The sequence below is a fragment of the Prionailurus bengalensis genome, chromosome X, assembly GCF_016509475.1.
Source record: "Prionailurus bengalensis isolate Pbe53 chromosome X, Fcat_Pben_1.1_paternal_pri, whole genome shotgun sequence".
Classification (NCBI taxonomy): domain Eukaryota; kingdom Metazoa; phylum Chordata; class Mammalia; order Carnivora; family Felidae; genus Prionailurus; species Prionailurus bengalensis.
The window spans coordinates 88111166-88134262 of record NC_057361.1 but is presented as its reverse complement, the minus strand read 5'-3'; the positions used below and the strand labels follow the sequence as shown (position 1 = coordinate 88134262).

The 23097-nt window shown below is 37.3% G+C and overlaps 2 protein-coding genes across 8 annotated transcripts in view; both read left to right on the top strand.

The window, feature by feature from the left end:
* Positions 1-3101, top strand: part of NUP62CL (nucleoporin 62 C-terminal like) — an 86801-nt gene extending 83700 nt beyond the window's left edge. For both annotated transcript variants that reach the window (XM_043569944.1, XM_043569943.1), the window contains one exon: positions 2188-3101. In XM_043569944.1, the coding sequence (XP_043425879.1) occupies positions 2188-2282 (95 nt within the window). In that variant the 3' untranslated portion in view covers positions 2283-3101. The remainder of the gene's footprint in view (positions 1-2187) is intronic.
* Positions 3102-7427: 4326 nt separating this feature from the next.
* The window catches only part of RBM41 (RNA binding motif protein 41), a 65535-nt gene continuing 49865 nt past the window's right edge, over positions 7428-23097 (top strand). The window contains exons 1-4 of one of the 6 annotated variants that reach the window (XM_043571094.1): positions 7428-7485; positions 10725-10841; positions 11419-11611; positions 11903-12107. In XM_043571094.1, coding sequence (XP_043427029.1) covers positions 7478-7485; positions 10725-10841; positions 11419-11611; positions 11903-12107 — 523 coding nt within the window. In that variant the 5' untranslated portion in view covers positions 7428-7477. Of the gene's footprint in view, positions 7799-10724; positions 10842-11418; positions 11612-11902; positions 12108-23097 lie in introns of all 6 variants that reach the window. The other 5 variants (XM_043571095.1, XM_043571092.1, XM_043571093.1 and 2 more) reach the window with 5 other exon arrangements.

Below are 23097 nucleotides of genomic sequence, written 5' to 3'. Positions count from 1 at the left end.
TAGAGGTTTGTATTTTCTGGAGAGTTTATATAAATTGAATCATATTATATGTGGCCTTTGTTGTCTGGCTTAATGTTTTCAAGGTTCATCTATGTGTAACATGTATCAGTAATTCATTCCATTTTATTGCTGTGTATCATTCCAGTGTGCAGACATCCACATTTTGCTTATGTATTCATCAGTTGATTGACATTTGTGTTTTATTTTCCAAATATAGTTTTGCTCTTATATTTAGGTCCATAATTCACCTTGAGTTGAATATCCAATTGTCTGCACCCTTTGTTGCAAAAGCCTGTGTTTCCCCCACTGAATTGCCTTGTCACCTTCATCAAAAATGAATTGACCATAAATATAAGTTTTATTTCTGGACTTTCTTACTGTTCCATTGATTTCTATGGCTATCCCATGCCAGTATTACACTGTCTTGATTACTGTAGCTTTGTAGTAAGATTTAAAATTATAAGTGTAATTCTTGCAGTTCATTATTCTTTTTCAAGATTGCTTTGCTGTTCTGGGTCCTTTCCATGTAAACTGTAAAGCTTTTCTATTTCTACAAAAACAGCTGGCTGGAATTCTCATAGGGATTCCACTGAATCTGTAGATCAGTCTTTGGGGGGTTGGCATCTTACCACTATTGAGTCTTCCAATCCATGAACATGGGATATCTCTTCATTTTCTTAGATCTTCTTTAGTTAGATCTTAGATCTACTGCCCTTGGCAGTATTTTCTAGTTTTCAGTGTACAGGTCTTATACTTCATTTGGTAGGCTTATTTCTACTGTGTTTTAATTCTTTTTGATGATGTTGTGAATGGAATCATTTTCTTAATTTCATTTTCACATTGTTCAGTACCACTAATTTTAATCTCAAAAAGTGTATAATGTATTTCCCCCAAATTTTGGCTATTACTAGCATTGATCTATATAGTATATAATTTCAGAGGTCTGCAGGAACCAATCACTGATGCATATCATGGAAACTGAACTCTGGGCAGTTGAGTGCCTAGATGCAGTTTTTGCCTTCAAATAATGAAACTTCTAAAAAATTTAAAGTATGTTACTATAGGAATAGTCCTGAGAATTCAATTTGAAAACATGACAAAATGTTTATAGTAAAGCTCTCTTAATAATGCTGGCTTGTGTTCTTGACATTTCATTGATTTTTTAAATTTTTATAAATGTACTCCTTTGTACTTAATATGTATCAATCAGCAAATTAAGTAGATTTTCTTTATGTTGACAGTTCTGGCCTCAAGTTAATGGTTTGTTAGAGTGCTCATTTGTGTTTCTATCACATTGAAAAATGTTATTTAGGGGTAAAAATTTGCAAGCTGCAGTTATTTCAACAAAAAGGAGATATATTTTGCCAGGCTCAACATACACTGTTTTGGTAGCCTTTCATTAGGCAACCATCATTTAAATTACTTGTTCTTAAAGTGTGATCTTGCAAAATGCCTGTATGTCATAAGATGATGTATTGTTATACTTTAAAACTGAATAACATTGGGGCTTTTCTAATTGGGTGAAGAAAATTAAAGTATATTGTTTCAAATTTTTAGTTTTTCTCCTAAAGTTTTTCTTAAGTCTTGGGCACCAGCCATTGCTTATTGGCTAATAAGCATTAATGAACACTAAAACAAATGGCCAACTGCACATTAATAGAAAAACCTAAGATCATCATGCTTACATTGACAACTTATTTTTACTACAGAATGTTAGTGTTTTATATGCTAAAGTTAATGGTATTTTCTGTTGCTCTGCCCCTGAGCAAATTGAAGACCACCAAGTTAAATAAATCCTTAGAAAGGAACAGAAATGTGAATATACTCCATGTACTAATTCACTTATAGACAGCAAAGACCTACCAAAATCTATACCTCAATTTAATGACCACCCTGTAAAGCACTTTTAGGCTGTAATGAGTAACACGCAGTTCTCAATTCTCTTCAACAGAACAAAAATGTCATGTAGACTGTTATTTACCTGAAAACTACAGAGAGCAAATCAAGAACAGTCTTGTCCACTGTTTCCATAGTTTCTAAATAGACGATTTCCCCCCTTTATTTTCTAATACTTAAAGCTATTAAAATCAGTGTTTTATAAATCATATGTTGAAGGGAGAATGTAAGTTATTATGTTCCTGGGACATTTGACCTTGGATTAACGATTCATGACTTTTCCTCCTGTAGGCATGTTGCAACGGAAGGTAGAAGAGGTAACACAGGTTTTTGAGGATCATCATCACATGGAGCTGGAACGCAGTGTCAAGATTGCTTTTGATTGAATGACCATATCTTCAGCATGTTCTTTTGGGATTATATATCACCTACAAATTGTGATGATGTGAAATAGAGTAGTATTTACAATTATTACTTAATCTTTGGTTGCAATAAAGTGTGCACGTTGTTGGTTTTTTTTTTTTATTTCAATATTAGGCTGTTGAGAATTATTCTGTAGTTTGGCTTTTCATATTAGCAAACCAGAACTATATTTGCCTTCTTTACCAGGCTGCAACCTATTAGATGTCGACGCTGTGTGTGTAATTTTATCTTATATTCTCCTAGATTCCATATTCTACCAGCAGCACAACATTGTCCTTCTTACTCTAACCGGATCATAGAGAAATGTTTGACGAGAAATAGATGCCCAACCAGTCTTTACTGCGTGCCTCTTAACTTTCAACATATAGTGCTAGATACTGTAGTCTTTTTCCTCAACGGAACATAATGTCTAGTTTGAGATAAAATTAATGCCTATCTGTATAAAAACAATATAGACAATACAAGGAAGTGTGTGAATTACAGAAAGTGTGCTATAGAGATTCAGAGAAGAAGAGAAGTTAGGGTGGATTTGGGCCTTGAATTAGGTCATTTTTAAAAGGGTAAGGTTTAGGCAACTCATTTATTTTTGATGTATAGATAACCTTATTTTATTTGGCTTTAGCATATGATTTATACTTGTTGGTTTTTGTATATTTGTTTGTTTTTCAAGAAAAAGCCTTGTTCTTAGCTTGGCAATAGTCTGATCTTTCGTGTTGCATGTTTTACGTAAGGCATAAATAAAGATGATATTCTAAAAAATAAAAGTGTAACATGAAAGTAAACTTACTTAAAAGTTTTTGAGTGACTAGAGCTTAGTTGTCTATAATTACTGAGATAAACTCCTGTTATACTGACCATACATGACCATCCTGAGGGGTACACATTATAGGAAGAAAATATTTTTGAAATGAGTATTAGTGGTTCTTACCACCTTATAAGTAAACTAAGTATCAGAGCTTAAATGGCCTTTTTTTCCTACCCAAACTTCTTACATTAGCAGCTTATCAAGTAAGTTTTGTTACCACTCAAAATGTTAGACTATGAAAATAATCCAGAGACCAAATATTTTGTGGATGATTTCTGTAGGTAGAGAACATTTGGGTATAATTTTGAGTACTCTCTAATTTTCAAGTCCAGTATTATTTCTGTTATACCCTAGATAAAGACATTTTCCTTATTGCTTTTGGAGCTTCAACTCCTATAAAGTAATCTGTGTGTAAGTTAAGTTCTACATTCAGTAAAAGGTACAGAGCATAGTAGAGGAAACACCGGACTTAGTCTTGTCCCTACTTAATTAACTGGAAAAATAATTTCATTTTGGGCATTATCTTTTATATATACCATGAAAGAGTTTAACCATATTAATAAGGCCTTCCCAAGTGAAGGAAACTAATTTTCACTTCTCTGTAATTTTGTGATGCTTTTATATCTTTTCACTAACAGTAAATGCTTACTGTAAAAGTTCCTCAGTGAAATAAAAGGGGAGACTAAAGTACTACTGAATTTGCACTGGGAGTTCTAGGGTTTTTCCCAGGACATAGAAGAGGCCAGTGGATGGAATGTGGATTCCAGATCAATACAGTAGCACCGTAGGATTTACTGGTAGATCTCAGTGTACTGTCTGGAATCTGGAGCCTTGGACTAACTCATCTCTAAGGTTCCTTTGGACTCTGGTTCTAACATATGTCGAAAAGACATTGTTGACCAAATATTAATTTAAAAAATCACAAATAACCCATTTTAAGGCAAGATTTTTGTGAGGTACTGGAGTCTTGAGCCTCTCCTGGCAGTTAAAGACCAGCCAAGATATTAGCTGAAGGAGAGTTCTTAAATTTGACACTTCTCCAGTGATTATCTAATTTTTTTTTGTCCTTTGAAAAAGATGCTATATTTATTTTCTCTATAACAGCATTTATGCTATCTCACTTGGGGAATTTGAAAGACATGCACAGTTGATTACTCTTAATATTGGATGAGTGATGCTATCCCTCTTCTAGAGAAGACTTGGTTTTTGCATCTTCTTCCATATCTGGAAATTATAATTGCTTCCTAATGTATTCATCAGAAGTGTGCTGCGAACAAAGCATCTCAAAAGGACAAACACTGAAAATATGTCTATGTTAAGGAAGAACTTCTGGCTTAATTAAACGAATCTTATTAAATTGTCAGAAAGACAAATGAGGCATATTTTTCAGTTTGTCATAAAATCTGGGGTGAAATTGTGAAATTACCTAATGCTAAGACCTCTGTGCCCATGAATACCATCTAGAAATCTCAAAGCTTTTTATAAACTGCCTCAAAGCTTTTTATACACTGTCTCCCTTTTAAAGTGGGGAAAGGCATGCTGCGGGAAATGGAATAGCTATTATTCCACAGTTAATAAGTTTGGCAGAGCTAGAAATAGCCTGATTTTCCTTCTAGTGCAATTTTCTGAATGTTTGTCCCTTGGTACCTACCACTGGGACCGGCTACAGTTATACACAGGTACAAAGAGTACTTCCTAGTGACCTTGCTTTCAAGTTGCAATTCCATCCTACTTGTCTTTTTAGCCATATATTCTCCACTTATCCCACCTAGTGGATTCATAATGTAGTGTGTATCGCTTCTGTGCCAATAGGATATATATCTTCTTAGAATTGTCTCCAAGCCTGGTGTAATGGTCAGTATATAGTGTTTGTTCTGCTCTTTGCCACTTTCCCGAGGGGACAAACACACCAGCAACTCTGGTGAATTTTTCCATCAACTTATTGATCAATGTGTCCATTGGACAGTTTGGTTAAGCAGCAGAATTCGGCCCTACTGTCATATATAGGATTTACCTAGCACAGGCTATGTGTGGTGTGACCCACACTTTCCCCATGCTTACATTGTGTCTATGCTCTGTGCCAAAGCCACAAAGTAGTGCATGTTATATCTGCATTCATTCACCTGTGTACTTCAAGGGCACAGTCATTTCCACATAACAGGTTTTGGATAGCTCGAATACTTGCCATGACATTTTCAATCTGTAAGAAGTTCTTAGGATAGGAAGTACAATGTCTTCCAGTAGCTGCTCTTTGGTCTTATCCTCTAACTTGAGCATGGCAGTATAGACAGTTTGAATAAGTCCTGCTGGATAATAGAATATTTGCTCATAGATGACCACCTATCAAGTGACTTTAAAACCATACTTTTATATAGCACTTTACATCACCCTGTTCAGAGGTAATATCCCAATTTTACAGATGAGAAAACTGGCCTAGACCAGTTAAAGAAACTTACTGAAACTCACATAGTCTTGTAACTTGCCAAAGCAAAAATTCAAGTTCAGACTGCCTACTATGTTATATTGTTGATAACTGTGGGAACTGAGAAATCCAAACAGTATGACCCCCAAACCCATGATCTTTTTCTTTTTTGGTTCTGTGGTATAAGAAGGGTTCCCTTTAATAATAAAAATATTACTGACTAGGCAATATAATCATGTGTTTCAAAATTCAAAGGGTACAAAAAGTGAAGGGTTTTTTTTCCCCCACTCTTGTCCCTAACCATCCAGCTCCCCTACCTGGAAACATTCACTTATCACTTGTATATATGTTTTCCCAGAGGTATTTGTTTCATTCACAAGCAAATGCATACCTATAATCCCCTCTTTTTTTTTTTTTACTCAAATGGAAGCATACTATAGATATTGTTCTGCACCTTGCTATTGCACTAGATATATTTTAGATTGCTCACTAGCAGTCCTTAGAGAATGCTGTCATGCTTGGGACTGCTGCATAGTTTTCCATTAAGTGGATTTATTACATTTGTGGGTAATTAAGTTGTTTGCAACATTTTGTTATTAGATATGATGTTGCAGCAAATAATTATATATATACATATGTATTTTATATATACATGTATGAAATTTATACACATACATATATATTTATACATATATAAACATATAACACACATACTTGAGGATGCATAGTATTGAGAATACTATTCCTAGAGGTTGAATTTCTGCTCTAAAGGGAGTGGGCATTTATGGTTTCAATTGTATCCTCATGCTGCCTTCCATACATGTACCAATTTATGTTCTTACCAGCAGTGTAATGAGAGTGATTATTTTCCCATGATCTCAACAAAAGTAATGTGATCTGAAACTTTAAAAAAAGAAACTTTTTTAGAACAGTTTTAGATTTACAGAAAAGTTGCATAGTACAGAGTTCTGTATACCGCCACTCAGTTAACCCTTGGTGTTAACACCTTATATAACTGGCATATTTGTCACATGTAACAAATCTTATTAACTAAAGTGCAAAGTTTATTCATATTTTTTTAGTTTTTACCTAGAGCCCTTTTTCTGTTCCAGAGCCCCATCCAGGATACCACATTACATTTAGTCTTCATGTTTCCTTTGGTTTCTTTAGTTGGCAGATTCTCAGACTTAACCATGTTTTTGATGACCTTGTCAGTTTCAAAGAGTCCAGATCATGTATTTTATAATCAGTGTACTTTGAAATTTACATCTCACTTATAAGTGAGATTAGACATCTTTATTTTCCAATACTTAGGGACATTTGTATTTCCATTTCTGGGAACTCAGAGCGCATGTTCTTGACCACTATGTTATACCTCTCTCTTGATTCAACACAATTACCAATAAAACATTCACAGGCCTGAATTCACATAGACTTCAAATTCTCAAGATAGGCAGTACAATGTCTCATAAGCCTCTGTAACAGATAGAGGAGTACCGTTAGTGCAAATTATGTGTCAAACTTGTGTCTGATAACTGGCTACCCTGCAGAGGATGGACTAAGGGCCCCACTGGACACAGAAGGTAGGCCAGATAAGTCCTTGAAAGCAGAAGCAGGGTTGATAGGGACACATTGAAGGAAAAGTAGAGGAGCCAGGATTTGGTGATATTGATTGAGTCAGTCAAGAAGTCAAAGCTTTATGAGCTGGATATTTTGGGTGTTGTCCTTAACCCGTAGGAGAAATATTTGAACTTACAATACACCGGTTATTCAGTAGGTACTCTTGTGTTTCGGTTTCTTTAGCTCTGCGTGACTACAATTCCCAGAGCCCCGCACTCCACCACAATCCCCTTAGAGTCGGCCGCACGGAGTTCTGGGACTTGAAGTCCGCGGCCTGTTCAGCCAAGTTAGAGATAGGGGCCTGTGGAAACATGAAGAGGTAAGGGCTTGTCTGAGAGCAGGCGGCAAAGGGAGCTCTCTTCTACCTTTTAACATTGAAAATAGATTTTATGACTTTGTGTTTGGGGTATGTCACGTTCTCGGGATGCGGTTACGTGTGAGCTGGAAGACAAAGGAGGAGGGAGGAGGGGAAACGGGCTAGATAGGCCTGCAGGGAGAAGTTCAGGAAGGGCCGCCGCCGCCGCCGCTTCCCGTAGGAATGCCTTGCCTGCACGGGCATCTAGGCCACGGCGCCGGCCCCAGGAGCTGCACGGATGCCGTGGCTTCTTACAGCTTCAGAAGGACCCACCCAGGTAAAAAATAAAAATAAAAAAAGAGTGTTGGCCGACTGATGCCCAGCGCCGGAGAAACCCAGGCCAGCTCCTCCCTGTCCCGCCCTACCTCCACCTTATCCTCCGAAAGGGGCTCGGGGTGGGCGCCTTTTTTCTTTTCTTTCTTTCTTTCTTTCTTTCTTTCTTTCTTTCTTTCTTTCTTTCTTTTTTTTTTTTTTCAGTGTTTGTGTACTAAAGAAGACTTCTTTGGGCCTCGAAGGGCATGTAGCGCTTTCAGATCTTAACGTAAGCTACTAATACACTTTGTGTCTAAAAATTTAGACGGAAAGTACAAAACCGGCTCCACGAATCATAGGAAAAGCACCGCTGTAAGCAGCTCCCCCTACTGGTTCTGTAGGGAATGGCACCTTTAACTTGGCTCGTCATTGTTGAAAGCCTGAGCTTCATAATTGTTTGACAGCACACAATGCTTTTTGAAAAAGATCCTCCTTAAATTGGTTTTGGATTCACTGCAAAGTAGAAAGATCACTCGGGAATAGGACGGTTCATTTAAAGTTCTTCTGATATTATGCTCTCCTGTACTGTCAGTTTCTGCATCTTTTAAAAAACCGTTTCTGATTTTCCCTGCCTCAAAATAATTTTTAAAAAATGCTTATGATGATATATTTCGTATATGAAAAATTATATATATATACATACATATATATTCAGTTTAAAGAATAGTAATAGACTGGCACCCACCACAGGCTTTAGAAATAGAACATTAATTAGCAGTATCTTAGAAGTCCCTTCCCTGATTGCTTCTCCTCCCTCTCCTCTCCCTGAGGGGACCACTATCCCGAATTCGGCGTTAATCCTTCCCTTGCTTTTTTAAAAAACTAGGTTTGCCACATATGAATTTATGTGCTACTTTCATCCATTTTTCAACTGTATGTGAATGGACACATATTGTGTGAATATTTCTGTGACTTGCTTTTTTTTTTTTTTCACTCCGCGTGATTCATGGGCACTGATGTAGTTAGCTATGGTTTATTCCTTTCAAAGCCACTTTAAACTTAGCAAGAACTTTCAGAATTTTAAATAACAAATACAAATTTAGATACTTAAAAGGAAGTTTTTAAAAAACCTGGGCCTGAGGATATTCTAAAATTTTCTAAAATAGGTCTCAGTCTTTCTAGAGCATGGGAATCTTGCTTATAATTAGGAGAGCTGCATCATAACCCGAATAGTAAAGGATTATTACATAAAGAAGGTATTTAATGTTTGCTTTTCTCCTGGAATTAACTCATTTTTGTTTTTTGTCACCTGTTGTTGTATACTCCACTGGTCCAGCTATTTCTTCACACTCTTTTTTTAAATTTTTTTTAACATTTATTTATTTTTGAGAGAGAGAGACAGAGTGCAAGCGGGAGAGGGGCAGAGAGAGAGAGAGAGAGAGACACAGACTCCGAAGCAGGCTCCAGGCTCCAAGCTGTCAGCACAGAGCCCTACATGGGGCTCAAACTCACAAACCGCGAGATCATGACCTGAGCTGAAGTCGGACACCTTACCGACTGAGCCACCAAGACGCCCATTTTACTTTTATAATAAGAGTTTTCAGCTATTTAGGGTTGACTAGCTTATATTAGCATTGCCTAGATTTCTACACAGTAGTGCGTAAGCTATAAAATGTTATGACCCTCTTTGCATTTGTTTCTATACTCTCCTTTGGAGAGTGCCTCCTCTTTCACAGCTCCAGATCCTGCCCACACAGATGACTTGAGATTTCCATCTTCAGCCTCAGACTCTCGTCTATATAATTTTTCCAGCTCTCACTTTCCTGTTAGCCAACCTCACTTATACTGGCACCTCTGAGTCAATATGTCTTTGAAGTATTCCTGATACTTCATGCTGGTGTTTCAGTTGTAATGGGTAGTTTGACTCCACATGGCTAAGGCAACATGGACTTTCTCATTTCCAAACTACTTATTGCTTCTTGGATCTTCCTCTTTCCTTTATTGGTACCATGTTCTCTTAAGTTATACAGCTTGAAATTTCAGGGTTATCTTTGACTTCTCCCTTACCCCTACCTTCAAAAGGCTTCACTCCTCTAACTCCCCACTTTTCTGTTCCACTGTTACCACTCCAGTGTATACTTTCATCGCCTTATGCTTGATAAATTTAAAGAGTTTCCTAACTAGTCCTTCTGGTTTCTTTCCTGTGAATCCACAAGGCATATTGTAACCACATTCATTTTCCTAAACCATCATTTGTATCATGTTACTTAACTGCCTAATTGCTTTCTAATACCTATATAGGAAGGTCCAGGCTCCTTAGTTGGTGTATGTAAGGCCAGTTACAATCTGAGTCTAATTACCCCCTCAAAGATCATCTCCCAGTGCTCATATGTGTGAATGCCAGCTAAATTGAACTTCGTATTATTCCCCCAGAGCATATTTCTGTCTCTTCTTACTCATTCTCCCTGATCTTTCCTTCATCATACCCATTCCTTCAAATGCCAATTTAAGAATTACCTTTCCAGAGTCTTCATTTTATCACCCTAGCTCCCAAGTATCTCCTTCTATATGAACTCCTACTAATTTGGCATATCCTTCTTTGTATTGCTCTTCTCTTCTCTCTCTACCTCCCTCTCTCTCTCCTCCCCACCCCACAACAGGCACATGCATGTAACATGTACACACATGATGTTTCTCCCTAAATAAATTGCAAGCTTCTTGAGGATGGGGACTATGTCTTGAATATCGTCGACTCCATCAGTACCTAACACAGTGCATTGTGTGTAAGTGGATATTTAGTCACTGTTTGTGGGATGAATGATAAAGGGCATCAAATAGTTAGAAAAGTGTCTTCAAACAAATGGGTTCACTACCAGTAGATAATATAAAGAATATACTTTGAGACTCACTGTTGCTTCTACTTTCTACATATATTCTTATATCTACTCCAGGATAAATAGCTGTGTGAAGAGTGGTGAGCATGTCCTGGAGGAGTTGGAAACAGAAGGCGAGAGGCAGCTGAAAAGCCTCCTTCAGCATCAACTTGATACCTCTGTCTCCATTGAGGAGTAGGTATTGATTTTGCAAACAGGTAGAGTATCATAGACCCTTACCTCCAGGAAGCAGATCCCTCTTAAAGCCTGGATGGAACACTCCTCTCCCTCCCCACTTTCCTTGGCCAACTTCTACTTATTAGGCAACATTTTGCTTCTGTGTCTCTTCCTCTGGGAGGCCTCCCATATCCCACTAAGTCTGGGTTAAGTACCTTTCCTCTGTCTTCCCTTAACATACCTAGCATTTATAACCCAATATGATCATTGCCTGTTTACTTGCTTCTCTTCCACTTTTCTTCTACAAAGGCAGAAACCACTTGTGGTTTTTTTACTGTTAAATCCTCAGTACCTAGCCCAGCGATGTATAGTAGGTACTCAATAAATAAAGATTTGATCTAGTCGTTTATTGGTCCTGGGTGTGGGGGAATATTGATGGACTTCTATATCATTGCATGGTTGCTTCAACCTAGAAATAGGACATGAGAGAGAAATTGCTGATGAGTTTCATTGGGCCTCTTCTAATGGTGAGCCCCATTTCTGAAAGTTGTGGTAACTTGAAGATATTCTTACTTTCGTCCTGCTTGTTCTGCAGATGTGTGTCTAAGAAAGAGAGCTTTGCTCCCGGTACTATGTACAAGCCCTTTGGGAAGGAAGCAGCTGGGACCATGACTTTGTCCCAGTTCCAGACACTGCATGAGAAGGACCAGGAAACTGCTTCTCTTCGGGAGCTAGGGCTCAATGAAACAGAAATCTTGATCTGGAAGAGCCACGTTTCAGGTGAAAAGGTGAGTGGGACCTTTTTTTTCCCTGGAGAATAAAGAGCAAGATCTCTTCCTTTGGCCCTGAAAACCTTTTCATGTTTAGTTCTTACAAAAGTGAGCTTTCTGTTGGATTCTTCTTTGGTTTCTGTGCGAGGAACCTTGCTAAAGGGCAGCCCTTCCTTGACTTTTTAGCTCACACGTCTATGAATGATCATTCCGTGTCCTACATTGTCTTCTTTCTTATCTCAGACATTAGACCATCACTTTTAGGGTGTATCCTCTATGATATATGTCATCGCAATTCTCTGGTTCCAGAAGACAAGACTGAGGGCAACACCTGAAGCAATACAGAACCGTCTTCAAGATATTGAAGAAAGGATCTCTGAGCGTCAGCGCATCCTTTGCCTGCCACAGAGATTTGCCAAGAGCAAACAACTGACCCGGCGTGAAATGGAAATAGAAAACTCTTTATTCCAGGGAGCTGATCGGCACTCCTTCCTCAAGGCTCTTTATTACCAAGGTATGTGATCGCCACTGACTTTGACATGCTGTTTCGCTGAGAGGAAGATTTAACAGCAGGGCATTAAATGTGAAAAGTTAGTGAAAGGAGTAGGGGAGAGAAACTATCACTGTCCTTGAGGAATGCAGAAAGCCCCATGACAGAGACAAATATGTACACAGTCAGTTGTGATACAACATGGAAATTACTGTTACAGAGATGTGAATAAAATGCTACGGGAGTGCAGAACACAGAACATCTCAGTCTAGTTGAGGGGGGAGTCAGGAGTTGACATTTGTACTAAGTCTTGACAGCTCAACAGTCAACTGTCAGGTAAATAAGGGGCAGGGGGCATAACAGACAGTAGGTGAATAGGAGCAGGTTTGTGGAAGGGCCTGGTGCATCTAGGGAACAGTGAAAAGTTCATTGTGGCAGGAGGCATAGGGCACAGCAGGGGATGAGAGAGAGTGATACTGGAAAGGTAGGTGAGGCTAGATTGTGAAGGGTCTTTGGTCTGAACTATAAATTAGCACAAAGTCTATAGATAAATGGTGTGTGTCTTAACCAGAGAGTATTCGTTTAACAGATAAGTTTTGCTAGGCACTGTGGCAGGTGCACGGAAGCTTAAGAAATCATTACTGACTTCTAGTGAGTAAAGTTCTGGTTGGAGCGAGAACCATGTAACGTTTAGTAACAATGCTAGATGCAGTTGTTAAGTGCAGTTGGAGTTCATTGGAGAGAAAGGCCTCTGTGCATTGGCATGACTGAAGAAGGCCTCTCAGAGGAGGTAAGATTTAAACATTCCTTTAGTACTACCTATTCCTTAGTAAGGAGAAGGAAAGGCATTTTATTTGCAGTTGGTGGTGTGGGCACACCAGCGTGTCTAAGGTTGTTGTGAGAGACAAGGTTAGAAAAGTAGCTAAATGTTTTGAACTTTATTTGGTTAGTTAGTTATTCAGTTACTTAGTTTGGATATGGTTCCAGGAGTAATGTGATAAAAGCAGTATTTGAAAATGATTAATCTGGTTGCCCATAAACAGGATGAGAGAGAGAAAGAACTGGGAGCAGGGAGAATGATTTAGGAGGTCTTATAGTCATGTAGGCATGAAGATCTAGACTAGAATGATTGCAGTGGTACTGGAAAGAGAGGCAGGTATGGTTATAAGAGACATCACCAAGGAAGAACTGGTTAAACTTATTGCCTGAGAGTGAAGGAAGAGGGTCAAAAGAGAGGTCAAAGGTAACCCAGCTGTTTTAGTCTGTGTGCCTTTAACAGCTGGCAAAATTAAGAAAGTCTTTATGAGGAAATTCTGACGGAAGGCTAGGAGTTTGATTTTAAACATGTTGAATTGGTAAGAATGGCAGCATCATGAAATACCCATACTGAGGAAGCTGTTGGAAAAGCAGGAGTAAAGCTCAGGGGAGAGGTCAGAGCTGGATACACAGAATTGGGAATCATGTACGCTTAGGTGGTACGTAAAGCCCTGAGAACGAATGAATGCGTTGTTACAGGCAGAGAGAACATAGACATGGAAGAGCAGCAGTGAAGGAAGGAATGAAAGAACACGTGAACAGGCTTTTGTGGAGAGACCTAGCCTACTGATTAAGAACATGGGCTCTGGTGGCAGACTGCTGGAACAATCCTGGCTCCCCCACTTACTAGCTTGTTGTAAGATGTTGGGCAAGTTACCGCTCTATGCTTCAGTTTCTTCATCTTGTCAAATGAGAATAGAAGTAGTGTCTATATTATAGGGTTGTTAGGAGGCTTAAGTGAGGTAATAACATGTAAATCACTTAGAGTAGTACCTGGTATTTGGGGTGGGTGGGTGGTGTATGAATCTGTTCTTTTTCTTATCTTTGAAACTCCTTGCTTTAAACCTTCACAGCATACCACAAAAAGACAAGTGCAGACAAGTACATGACCTCAATGAAGAGGAAGATAAAATTAGGCACAAAAGGCAAGTCGAGAGTTTTCTTACAGTGTTAGCTTTAGGAATGTAACATAGGGTCCCAGACTTCTAAGTTGAGTGCTTATTTAATTCCATATTCAGTATATGACAATGTTTATAGGAAATGATCCAGAGGGAGCATATTATCCTGATGTAGAATATTAAAGTGAGGAGTTAGTAGAAGTTGTAAAATTTTACATTTAGTGTTGTTGATTTTTTTCTCTATACCTGTAAGTTATTGTATCAGACGTAAAGTGAACTTAATGATTTTTAGATCCTGTTTCACAACTAATTCTGAATATTTTTATTAATCACTAAAGTATAACTATTGATAATATGATAGTAATATTTTCTTTTTAAAATGAACTTACAATAAAATTGCCTGGTTTTTTCTTTTTTTTCTTGGTGTACAATTCTATGAATTGTAAATCATGTAAATCATGTAGATTCATGTCACCACCACCACAATCAGGACAGAAAACAGCTCCATCCCCCTAAAAGTCCCTCATACCATCCATTGATAGTCACCCCCAACTCCACCCATAATCTCTGGCAATCCCAGATCTGTTCTCCATTACTGTAGTTTTGTCTTTTAAAGAATGTCACATAAACAGAATCGTACAATATGTCGTCTTTTGAGAGTGGCTTCTTTCATTTAGTGTAATGCCTCTGAGAGTCATCCAAGTCCTGTGTATTGATAGCTCATTCATGTTGCCGGATAGCATTCCATTCTATGGGTATTCCAAAGTTTGTTTATTCATCCACCCATTGAAGTACATTTGGGCTGTTTCCAGTTTATAGTGATGATGAATAATACTGATATGAACATTTTTGTACAGGTTTTTGTGTGAACATAAATTTTTATTTCTCTAAGGTAAATATCTAGGAGTGGGATTACTGGGTCCTATGGTAAGTGTCTGTTTAACTTTATAAGAAACTGCCAAACCATTTTCCAGAGTGGCTGAACCATTTTGCATTCCTACCAGCAATGTATGAGAGTTCCAGTTGCTCCGCATCTTTGTCAACCTTTGGTAGCATCGGTATTTATTTTAGTTCTTCCGATAGCTATGAAGTAGTATCTCATTGTAGTTTTAATTTGCATTTCCTTAATGGCTAATGATGTTGAACATCTTTTCATATGCTTATTTGCTACCGTTATATCCTGTTTGCTGAAGTGTCTGTTCAAATCTTTTGCTGTTTTTTAATTGGGTTGTTTCTTTTCTTTCTGGCTTTTGAGAGCTCTTTATGTATTCCAAATGCAATTCTCCGTTGCATATATGATTTACAAAAATTTTATCCCAGTCTGTAGCTTATCTTTTCATTCTCTCAACAGTGTCTTTCGCAGAACAGACTTTTTTTTTTCATCATGGTAAAATACACCTAACATAAAATTGACCGTTTCAACCATTTTTTCAGTGTACAATTCTGTGGCATTAAGTATATTCACACTGCTCTGAAACCATCATCACTGTCCATCTCCCTGACTTTTTCATCTTCTCAAACTGAAATTCCGTACCCATTAAACACCATTCCCTTTTATACTCCCCCTTTTTGCCCCTGGCAAACACCATTCCTTCTGTCTCTGTGAATTCGACTACTTTAGGTACCTCAGATATGTGGAATCCTACAATATTTGTCCTGTGTCTGGCTTATTTCACTTAGTATAATGTCTTCTAGGTCATCTGTGTGCCAGAATTTCCTCCCTTCTTAAGGCTAAATAGTATTCCATTGTATGTATCTACCACAGTTTGTTTATCCCTTCATCTGTCAGTAGTAACTTGTGTTGCTTCTACCGTTTGGCTGTTTTGAATAATGCTGCTATGAAACTGGATGTACAAGTGTCTGTTCAAGTCCCTGCTTTCAGATGTTTTGAGCATATACCCAGAAGTGGAATTGCTGGATCATATGGTAATTCTGTATTTCATCTTTTGAGGAACCACCATACTGTTTTCCATAGAGGCTGTATCATTTGACATTCCCACCAGCAGTAAACAAAGATTCCAATTTTCCCACACCCTTGCCAACACTTCATTTCTTTTTTTCTTTTTTGTAAGAGCTATCCTAATGGGTGTGAAGTGGTATTTCACTGTGGTTTTGATTTGCATTTCCCTAAAGACTGGTGATGTGCATCTTTTCGTGTGCTTTTTGGCTATTTATGTATCTTTTTTTGAGAAATGTTTATTTAAGTCCTTTGCCCATTATCTAAACTGGTTGTTTATTTATTTATTGTTGAGTTGTGGGATTTTTTTGTATATCCTATATATTGATTCTCTTATCAGATAAATAATTTGCAAGTATTTCCCTTCATGGGTTGCCTTCTCACTCTATTGATTGTGTCCTTTGATGTGCAAAAGTTTATATTTTTGATAGTCTTATTTGTCAGTTTTTTCTTTTGTTACCTATGCTTTTTGGTGTCAAAGCCAATAAATCATTGCCAAATATAATGTCATAAAGGTTTTTTCCTATGTTATCTTCTGAGCATTTTATAGTTTTAGCTCTTACATTTGAGTCTTTGGTCTATTTTGAGTTAATTTTTTTGTATGAGTTATAAGGTAAGGATCCAACTTCATTTTTTGCATGTCAATATCCAGTTTTCCCAATACTACTTGTTGAAAAGATCGTCCTTTACCCATTGAATGTTCTTAGCTCCCTCTCCAGAATTCATTTGACCATAAATACAAAAGTCTGTTCCTAGGCTGTCCATTCTATTCCATTAGTATACATGTCTGTCTTTATGCCAGTGTTACACTGTTTTAATTATTGTAGATTTGTAGTAAGTTTTGAAGTCAGGAAGTGAGACCTCCAACTTTGTTCTTCTTTTCCAAGATTTTCACCGCTTAGGAACCCTTGAGATACCATATGACTATTAGGATGGATATTTCTATTTCTAGAAAAAATGTCATTGGGATTTTGATAGAGATTACACTGAATCTATAGATCACTTTGAGTAGTATTGACAGCTTAATGGTATATTAAGTCTTCAGTCCATGAACATGGGGTATCTTTGCATTATTTGTATCTTTAATTCTTTCAGCAGCATTTGTAGTTTTTAATACACAATTTTTTTGCCTGAGAACAAATGTTTTAAATTTTGATAAAATCCAATTATCCAGTTTTTCTTTCATGGATCATTTTTTTTTTACATGTCTAAGAACTCTTTGTCTAACAACAGATTATGAGTAAGATTTCTTCTTTGTTTTCCTTAAAGAGTTTTAGAGTTATATATTTTACATTTATATCTATGATCTTTTTGACTTGATGCTTATATTATAAGTGTGGGGTTTAGGTTAAGGTTCACTTTTTACTTATGAATTTCCAATTGTTTCAGCACCATACATTGAAGAGAATATTCTTTCTCCATTTACTTTCTTTTGCATTTTTGTCAGAAATAAATTGGCCATATGTTTGTGTTAATAATTAACTTCATGACAAATGGTAAAAGATTGAAATCTTTCCCCAAGTATCAGGAAGAAGGCAAAGATGTGCACTCTTGCCACTTCTATTCACAGTTAAATGAAATTAGAAATCAATAATACAAGGACATTTAGAAAATGTACAAATATGCAGAAATTAAGCAACACTTTACTAAATAACAAATGGGTCAAAAAGAAGTCACAGGGGACATTAGAAAATACTTTGAGACAAATGAAAATAAAACTTAACATACCAAAACTTATATAATACAGTAAAAGCAGTGTTTGGGAGCATATTTATAGTTATAAATGCCCATATTAATAAAGATGAAAGGTCTTAAATTAATAACCAAAAACTTTCACCTTGAAAACTACAAAAATTAAAAAAAAGAACTACAAAAATGTGTTCAAATCCTTAGAATGTGTAATACCAAGAGTGAACTGTAATGTAAACTATAGACTTTGGGTAATCATGGTGGGTCAATGTAGATTCATTAGTTGTAACATATGTATCACTCTGATGGGGGATATTGATAATGAGATAGGTTGTGCATGTGTGGGGATGGGAGGTATGTGGGAAATCTGTGTACCTTCCCCTCAGTTAATTCTACTGTGAACCTATAATTGCTCCAAAAACAATTTTAAACAAGTCTTTTAAAAAAAAAGAACCTACAAAAAGAGTGAACAAACTCGCATCAAGCTGAAGGAGTAAAACAATAAAGGCTAGAGCAAAAAAATAGAGAAAATCGACAAAACCAAAAGTTGGTCCTTTGGAAAGATCAACAAAATTCATAATCCTGTAGCTAGACTTACTAAGGAAAAAAGAAGAAAGAAAAACTTCTTATACTCTGCTCTACTTTTATTCTTTTTTGTCATGCAAAAAAATATCTTTTCCATCCTTTCACTTTCAATTATTTTTTTAAACCTAAAGTGTATCTCTTGTAGACAGCAAATAGTTAGGTCATGTTCCTTTTTTAATTCCTTCTTCCAATTGAGTATTTAGTTCATTTATATTCGATATATTTAATTGGAGTCCTGTGATAAGATTTGCATTTTCCATTTTGCTATTTGTTTTCTGAATGTCATATCTTTTTTGTTCCTCTGTTATTCCATTTATTCCTTTATTTTTTTTTAATTTTAGAGGGAGAGAGAGTACAAGCAAAGGAGAGCGGCAGAGGGATAGAGAGAGAGAATCTTAAGCAGGCTCCACACTCAGTGCAGAGCCCGATCTGGACCTCAATCCCACAACCCGGGGCTCATAAATCAAGAATCAGGTGCTCATCTGACTGAGCCACCCAGATGCCCCATTTCTTCATATTAAATAGGTTTTTGCGGTATATAATTTTAATTAACTTGTTGCTTCTTTTACTGTTTTTTTTTAGTTGCTTTCTTAATAGTTGCCCAGGGAATTATAATTAACAGCTTAAACAAATTATTTTGTATTAATACAGAGTAATTTCAAAAATATTCAAAAACTTTGTCCTGTTTATCTCTGTTCTTCCTATTTTGTACTATCTTGTCACACAAATTACATCTTTATAGATTTTAATCTCAACACAGTTTTATAATTATTGCATTATGTAGATATCTTTTAGGTCAGAAAGGACAAGAAAAAGAGTTACAAATACATTTATACTGTCTTTTTTATATTTACCTATATAGTCAACTTTACTAGTGTTCTTTCTTTGAGTTATCTTTGAGTATCCCATTTATTTCAGCCTGAAGTACTTTATAGTTTTCCTTGTAGGGTAGGTCTTGCAGTGATGAATTCTTTCAGTCTATGTTTATCTTGGCATGTCTTAATTTCTCCTTCAGTTTTCATGTATAGTTTTTTGCCAGACAGTGAAGTTTTTGGTTGGTGATCTTTTTCTTTTAGCACATCAGATACGTCATCTTACTGCCTTCTGGCCCCTGTAGTTTCGGTTGAGAATTCAACTGTTGATGTTATTTGGGACTCCTTGTCCATGGTAAGTCTCTTCTCTCTTGCTGCAGTCAAGATTCATTCTTCATCTTTTGCTTTTGACAATTTGGCTACAGGTCTAAATGTCTCTTAGACTACAAGTAGGCCCCTTTGAGTTTGTCCTGCTTGGAGTCTGTCAAGGTTCTATAATGTATAGATTAATGTTCTTCATCAATTTGAAAACGTTTTTAGGCATTCATTCTTCAAATGTTCTTTGTGCCCCTCCTTCTTCTGAGATTTCCATTATGTGTATGTTGGTATGCTTGATGTTTGCCCACAGGTCTCTGAGGGTCTGTTATTTTTTCTTTATTTTTTCTTCTTTTTGCTCCTTAGATTGAGTAGTCTTCCTTAGATGAGTAGTCAACATATCTTCAAGTTTGCTGATTCTTCTGTCAGCCCAGATCTTTTGCTGAGCCCCTCTAGTATATTTTTCATTTCAGTTATTATACTTTTCAACTCCAGAATTTCTTTTTGGTTCTTTATTATAATTTCTATCTCTTTATTTTTATTCCCTATTTGGTAAGCCATTCTGAAACATTCTTTTAGTTCTTTATATATGGTTTCCTTTAATTGTTTGAAAGACTTGTAACTGATTAAAGGTTTGTCTGAGAAACGCAATATGCTTTCTCAGGAAAGTTTCTATTGACTGTTTCTTATTTCCTGTGTATGGGCCATACTCTCCTTTTCTTTCTTTTTTTTAAATTTAAATTCAAGTTAGTTATACAGTGTAGTCTTGGTTTCAGGAATAGAACCCAGTGATTCATCTCTTACATATGACACCCAGTGCTCATCTCTGAAAGTGCCCTCCTTAATGCCCATCACCCATTTAGCTCATCCCCCCACCCACCTGTCCTCCAGCAACCCTCAGTTTGTTCTCTGTATTTAAGAGTCTCTTATGGTTTGCCTCCTTTTCTGTTTTTATCTTATTTTTCCTTCCCTTCCCCTATGTTCATCTGTTGTGTCTCTTAAATTCTACATACTAGTGAAATCTTTCTCTGACTGACTTATTTCACTTAGCATAATACACTGTAGTTCTGTCCACATTATTGCAAATGGCAAGACCTCACTTGATCACTGAGTAGTATTCCATTGTAATGTCTCCACCTTAGCTTAGGCTGCTGTAACAAAGTACCATCGACTGGGTAGCTTATTAACAATAGAGATTTATTTCTCACAGTTCTAGAGGCTAGAAGTCTGAGATCAGGGTTCCAGTATGATCAGGTTCTGGTGATAGTCTGCTTTTGGGTTACGGGCTGCTAACTTCTTGTTGTAACCTCACATGTCAGAGAACAGGGAAAGGAAGCAAGCTCTCTCATGACTTCTATAAGGGCACTGATCCCATTCATGAGGGCTCCACCCTCATGGCCTCATCTAATCCCAGTTGCCTCCCAAAGGTCCTCACTTCCTCTGACCATCACATCACTGGTAGGGTTTCAACATATGAATTGGGGGAGGGGGGGGCGCCTGGGTGGCGCAGTCGGTTAAGCGTCCGACTTCAGCCAGGTCACGATCTCGCGGTCCGGGAGTTCGAGCCCCGCGTCGGGCTCTGGGCTGATGGCTCGGAGCCTGGAGCCTGTTTCCGATTCTGTGTCTCCCTCTCTCTCTGCCCCTCCCCCGTTCATGCTCTGTCTCTCTCTGTCCCCAAAATAAATAAACGTTGAAAAAAAAAATTAAAAAAAAAAAAATGAATTGGGGGAGGGGACACAAATATTCAGTCCATAGCAGTCTTACAATTTTTTTTGGTTACAAATTAGACATTTAAAATAACATAATGTGTCAACTCTGAAAATCAGTATTCCCCACATGCCTAGGGTTTGTTGTTGTTGCTATTTGTTTAGTGACTTGCCTAGACTAATTCTGTAAATTTGAATTCTCTGTCATGTGCAGCCATTGAAGTCTGTTCAGTTAGCATAGTGGTCTACTAATGATTGGAGAGAATTTTCCTTAAATACCTTTAGCCAAAAAGTTCTACCAGCTTTTGTTGAGGGTGTGTGTGTGTGTGTGTGTGTGTTTGTGTGTGTGTGTGTTGGGTTACTCCTTCAGTGCTCAGGGAGGCAGTTTGCAACTCTGCCTTAGACTTTAGTTCCTGATGATACAGAGCCTTAAGGTCAGCCAGAGGTGAGAGATTAGTGACTTCTTAGGCTCTAACTTTCCTGGGCATAGACATAGCCCAGCACATGTTTGTTACCTTCTAGAGTCCCAGGGGTATGTCTTAACTTTTCAAAGCAACTTATGGACATCTCATTCCCTGTTTTTCTTTATTATTTATGATAAGAACACTTAACATTAAATCTACCCACTTAAACGAATTTTTGAGTGTACAATGCAGTGTTGTTAACTATAGGCACAGTGTTGTGCAAAAGGTCTCTGGAACTTAGTCATTTTGCATGGCTACAACTTTATAACCTTTAAATAATAGCTCCTCATTTTCCCCCTCTCCTAGCCCCTGGGAACCACCATTATACTCTCTGCTTCTATGTGTTTGATTATCTTATATACCTTATGTAAGTTGTTTCATGCAATATTTGTCCTTTGTGACTGGCTTATTTCACTTAACATAATGTCTTTGAGGTTCATCTATGTTGTCACATGGCAGGATTTTCTTCTTTTTTAAGGCTGAATAATATTCCATTGTATATATATGCCACATTTTCTTTATTCATAAATTGATGGACATTTAGGTTGTTTCCACATCTTGGCTATCATGAATGGTGCTGCAATGAATATGTAAGTGCAGATATCTCTTGCAGATTCTGATTTCAGTTCTTTTGAATAAATACTCAGAAGTAGGCTTGCTTTATAATACGGCATTTCTGTTTTGATCTTTTGTAGAAACTCCATTCTGTTCTCTGTAGCACTTACATCATTTTACATTCCCACCAAAAGTGTACAAAGGTTCCAGTTTTTCCAGATCCTCACCAACACTTGTTATATTTTGGTTTTTTTGATACTAGACATCCTAACAGTTGTGAGGTGATATCTCATTGTGGATTTGATTTACGTTTCCCTGATGATTAGTGCTATTGAACACCTTTACATATACCTGTTGGTTATCTATATATCTTCTTTGGAGAAATGCCTATTCAAATACTTTGCACATTTTTTATCAGTTTTTTTTTTAATTTTTAAATTATTTTTAAAAGTGTTTTTTTTTTTTCAACGTTTATTTATTTTTGGGACAGAGAGAGACAGAGCATGAACGGGGGAGGGGCAGAGAGAGAGGGAGACACAGAATCGGAAACAGGCTCCAGGCTCTGAGCCATCAGCACAGAGCCCGACGAGGGGCTCGAACTCCTGGACCGCGAGATCGTGACCTGGCTGAAGTTGGACGCTTAACCGACTGCGCCACCCAGGCGCCCCTAAAAGTGTTTTTTAAGTTTTATTTATTTTTGAGAGAGACAGAGCAGGGGAGGGGCAGAGAGAGAGGGAGAGAGAGAATCCCAAGCAGGCTCTGCACTGACAGGACAGAGACCAAAATGGGGCTTGAACTCATGAACCATGAGATCATGACCTGAGGTGAGCCAAAGCCAAGAGTCAGATGTTTAACAGACTGAACCACCCAGGCGACCCTTAAATTATTTTCTAAAATTTGAATTCCAGTATATACAGTGTTATATTAGTTTCATAGGTTTTGTTTTTATGCCATTGAGTTGTAGGAGTTCCCTATATGTTTTGGATATTAACCCCTT